A 5,432-nucleotide genomic window follows, 5' to 3' on the forward strand; every position below is an offset into this window, starting at 1 on the left:
CAAACAAATATTATTATTATTATTATTATTATTATTATTATTATTATTATTATTATTATTATTATTATTATATGTGTGTGTTTTTTTGATAGATAAAAAAAACTCATCATATCGTAAGTTTAAAATACGAACTAAACATTGACAGAACAAAACAAAGAGAAGAATTAAGAGACATAACCAGACATCAACGAGTGAAATGGGAAAGGATCAATTCCACATTGTTGCATCATGTTTTTCTGATTTCCATTCCTATTATCGCAAAGAGTGAGATAATTTTCACTCATCCAGTTCCAGGCTTTGCTCAACTTCGCTTGACTTTGCTGTAAGACGAGACACTACCGACGCACAAACTTCCACTTGACACGTCTAACAGAGAATGGAGATATTTGCGCCTAACGGAAAGAGCTGCAGTAGTTAGGTTAGTAGGTAGGTTGATAAGCAGCTAGTTGATATATCTATTTTTTTAGTCAAGCAAATAAACATGCTGATAGACATTTTATAGGCGAAGTGTCTTGTCGTGGCTAAGCGATCATCATCTATGATCACAGATTTCTGTAAAATAACATTCAAAAGAATTTTTTAAAGTTAACATGTATATAGAACTTTGCGTATTAACATAGTTTAACCAAGTTTAGTGTATTTCCAAATGCTTAATTAATTCCAACCCTACCCCCTACCCCCCCCCCCCCCCCTCAGCCCCAAGACAGCCGCATGGAACTAAATTGTTGATCCCTAGACTACAAGTTGCCCAAGAGGAGTCCTTTGCTATAGTCAGATTTAAATAATATCCATCATTGCCAATAGCCAGGTATTCATTTAGCCTCAAGTAAAATGGAGTAAAGTGTAAAGTATTATATCTTTGTGATCATTTCCAATAATTCTGACCACGCTTAACATCACTTGACGTTGTTACAAATGATAAACATTACTCTATGATGTATTTATAAGAAACTTAAAACAAAAATTACTTTTCTCACTGGACTTGTGTGTAACGGAATTCGAAATCTGAATCTGTGGCTATAGAACAAACAAACAAAAAATAATTTAAAAATACTCAAAAAAAAAAAAAAAGAAGTAAACAAAGACAGAAAAGAAGAGAAATAAAAAACTAAGAACTAGAAAGAAAAGAAGAGAAATACCAAACTATTAACTAGAAAGAAAAGAAGAGAAATACCAAACTAACAACTCTTCGTTCTCATCAGCATTCTTTTGCTAAAGGAAAAATAATAAAAAAAATAATAACAACAACAACAACAACAAAACAAAAAACAAACAAACAAAAACCAGTCTAACGGTCCGCTGAAATTATGACAAATTGGGAAGTTGTTTAAACACGTTGATTTGGTAAAAACCTTGTATTCTAACTCGTTCAAACTCATAAATCAGACCTATCTATTAGCGTTTGTTTCGTTTTATTTTTGTTTTTTGTTGTTGTTGTTTTGTTTTTGTTTTTTAATTTGGGGGAGGGGGTTGGTTTAATTTTGTTGTTTTAATTGATTTTTTTTTCTGTAGTTTATTTTTTTTTTGTTGTTTTCTTTTTTGTTTTTGTGTTCTGTAAGGGGAGGCTGTTTATATTTTTGTTTAGTACTTTTGCTGATGAAGGGTTGTAACCCGAAATGTTCGTTGTTTGATATTCTTTACATTATATTTCAAAGTTGTTAAACAAGTTTCTGCGAGAATAAATCAAAACGCGCTTACAACTTAAGTTGTAGAATGAGTAGAAGTATAGTGAAAGCAGTGAAAATGTGCAAATCGTGTGCTAGATTCTCTATTTATTAATTCAATATTTTGTTTTGATATAGGAGAATTAGTTTATATACCTACGTATATATATTATATATATATATATATATATATATATATATATATATAATATATATATATATATATATAATACCAATCCAAAAAAAATAAAGCGTTTAAATTTGGATAGTCCACTAAACGTTTTACAAGCGGTCCCAAGCCAGCAGCAACATTTAACATGTAAAACGAGACATGGGGTCTTTTAGGCAATATTACTTTTTTCGGACAGAGACAACGATATTAACAGCTAGGTCCTCATTTCACACCTGAGTAAGGTGAGAGAATGTAAAGAGCCTTTTCAAATGACTCAACTATGCGCCGCTCAGAATGGGACTCTAACTCTGGACCCTGCTGTCCGAAGGCTATGCATGCAACTAGACCAGATAGCCGCACAATTAATCAATTAATCAATCAATCTCTCTCTCTCTCTCTCTCTCTCTCTCTCTCTCTCTCTCTCTCTCTCACTCTCTCCATATATCTATTTTTAAAAGATAGATAGATAGATAGATAGATAGATAGATAGATAGATAGATAGATAGATAGTTAGATAGATAGAGAGATAGATAGATAGATAGATAGATAGATAGATAGATAGATAAAATTTAAAAAATACATGGAGAGAGAGAGAGAGAGAGAGAGAGAGAGAGAGAGAGGGGGGGAGAAAGAAAGAGAGAGAGAGAGAGAGAGAGAGAGAGAGAGAGAGAGAGAGAGAGAGAGAGAGATTGATTGATTGATTGATGGAAGGTGGATGGATAAGATGTACCCCTGAGATACGTAGTTGATGAGAGATAAGTATGAAAAGAGACAAGATTTCGGCTTTAATTTATGTACTTAATCAAGCTTATTAAACATAAGCTTGTAAAAACAGAAAGTACTAGTTTTAATTAGAGATTGAAAAAATGATGGTAACATAATGTAAGGAAACTATTCAAACCTTCATCTTTTCCAAGAAATGAAAACTTTGCACTGCCTTTCCGCACATGACTTGAGCTGTTACTGTTGTTGATATTATTGCTGGCTGAAAACATGCCGTTCGATTGACTTGCCCTTCGAACTAACCGACAATTTTGGATAACATAAGGTTCAAAACTGTCCGACTCTCCTTCTTTGGCACTGTGAGGTTTTATGTCTGCTGACGTCACTCTAGGCCGGGAATACTGTGAAGATTTTGGTCTATCAGCTGTCCATGGAAATTCTTTATAGGCAAATGTTGTGTGTCGAATTTTAAAGCCACCAGAATAAGATCTGTTATTGATGAACGCGTCATTGGAGTCATTAGAAATTCCCTCATCGATTACAGATGTCGACGTTTCCGTGTGAGAACCCAGGCTTGATTTGCTACGATGCTGTTTCGTGATGTTGATGGTGGTGTTTTTGTTTTTGTTTTTGCTGCTGAACACCGACACGGCTGTTGATAGTCTTCTAAGGGCAGGGGCACTTTTTAACGGTCGTAATATTCGAGCGTTTTTGGAAGGTTTAGATTGTGATGACGTAAAACTAGAAAAACTTTGTTTTCTGTTCAGTCCGTAAACACCAAGAGGGTTGTTGAATTTTGGAAGAATCTTTTCAACATTATCCAAATTTATTCCCAAATTGTCATCATCATTAACGCTATCGAAAACGTTTTCGTCATCTGTGTCTCTATTCTTGTCAGTTATATTACTAGAAGGACGACTAAACGTCACGGTTTTATTCACTTTTGAATTGACAGGATTTGAATTAAGAAGGCGCCATCTTTTAAGAGCGGAGGTGGAGGTGTTCCTCTGATAAAAGATGTTATTTCCGTCTTTAGTTTTCATTTCATTTGGGTCGAGTAGCTCGGGGAACTCGCTCACTCCATCCCAGAATCTTTGCGTCTCTTCATTATTGACTGGAACAAGTTGAGAAAGTTGGCTTGAATAAGTAGCTGGAAATGTTTCGTCAATGTTACTTTCACAGTGACTAATATCTGACGTAACAGAAAGTGGTCTCACATTCGATTTTGACACAACTCCTTTATCTAGATCATAAACTTGGGAGTCACCCTCTTCGTTGTTTTCAATAATATCGTGGCACGATTTTGCCTTTGAATTAACCGTCGCTTCGTTAGACGATGGTTGAACAATCCCGTTACTATCGAAGTCCCTTTTCTGCTCGATTGCAAAGCTGAAAGGAACAGATTTAGGTCTGCATATGATGGTCAGAATTCCACGTTCATTCTTAGAAAAGTGAAAAGAATTTCTCCGTTGAGGTGCTGGCGCTTGTTTTGACACAGCAGTTCGGTTGTCATTATTTTCTATCTCGTCGTTATTTCCTTCTGGTCCCGACTTCGGTTGCTCTAAGCGTCCAGCTTTGAGCATTCCTTGCAATATTCTCCATTGGCTAGTCGTTGGCATTGTGAAACTGGGATTTGGTTTTGCTTTTTGGTTTGTTTGTTTTTTCCTCTAATAGTCAAATGGAGAATAAACAAAAATTCACCCAGAAAATGTTATTGCTATCGAATTATATCATTAAATGTATCTGTTTTACGACATGAAATGACCGTTATATTTTTTGATGGAAAATGTTCTAATGGCATAGTAGTTCATTTTGATTCTGGTACCACAGTATTTATCTGTGAGATCGATTACATTAAGATAACACATCATATTGAGGAATGCTGTATGAATATCAAAAAACTTTATTTAATAGAACTTTCTACTCTACTCTACTCTCTACCCCTCTATCTCTCTCTGTTTATCTCTTTCACTCTCTCACTCTCTCTTTTTTTTCTCTATCTCTCTCTCTCTCTACCTTTCCACCTCTTTCTCTCTCACACATCCTCTCTCTCTCTCTCTCTCTCTCTCTCTCTCTCTCTCTCTCTCTTCTCTCTCACTCACACTCACACACACACACACACACACACTCTCTCTCTCTCTCTCTCTCAAATGACTCACGCAAGCACATACGCAAACACACACATAATCTTTCTATCTCGTTATCTCTTTCATGTTCTAGGGAAAGCCCTGAACATTTTAAAGACAATGATCTGTGGTGTTTATAATACGAGATCATTCAAAGTTATCGAACAAATTGGGCCGATTTTGGAGTTCGATTACACACCATTATGTCTTGTATGTCATTTCCCACTAATCAAGCGACAAATAAATTTTAAAATTACTTGGACTGTAAAGAAACACCACAGACCAATCGTGTAGCTTTACGATGTGAACTCCACCAGTTTGACTTGCATAAATATACGTGTGTAAAACGTATGGACAGAATCGTGGAACTCGCGGTCCGAAGACTTGTATTATACCACAAGACCACAACGCTAACTGTTTAGACATAAGTACTAAAATTTGAAAATTTATTTAGACGAAGTTTTGGACGATAGTTAATGAGTATCGGTTTTGAAAATGTTAACAAAACGATGTTAGATATAGGTTGATCCTATGTAATTTTAAACAGCGTTATTATTTTTACGCAACATTTCATAAATTGAAATAGACGTCTATGTGATATATTCTGAGACGCAACAATAATTACAACAGCCTTCAACGATTATATATATTCTTTTTCTAAATGAGCAATTCCAGTTTTTACACATGTTTTTAAAGCTTAGCTATAACGGTCGTAAAATACTAACGAAAGAGTGAGAATGGAAAGGC

The 5,432-nt window shown here is 35.0% G+C and overlaps 1 protein-coding gene across 1 annotated transcript in view; it reads right to left on the reverse strand.

The window, feature by feature from the left end:
* Positions 1-4,396, reverse strand: part of LOC144969706 (uncharacterized) — a 25,758-nt gene extending 21,362 nt beyond the window's left edge. The window contains exon 1 of the mRNA XM_078908862.1: positions 2,738-4,396. Coding sequence (XP_078764988.1) covers positions 2,738-4,178 — 1,441 coding nt within the window. The 5' untranslated portion in view covers positions 4,179-4,396. The remainder of the gene's footprint in view (positions 1-2,737) is intronic.
* Positions 4,397-5,432: the final 1,036 nt, after the last annotated feature.

This window comes from Berghia stephanieae, chromosome 3 (assembly GCF_034508935.2).
Source record: "Berghia stephanieae isolate SIO BIC M18660-M18661 chromosome 3, UCSD_Bste_1.3, whole genome shotgun sequence".
NCBI lineage: Eukaryota > Metazoa > Mollusca > Gastropoda > Nudibranchia > Aeolidiidae > Berghia > Berghia stephanieae.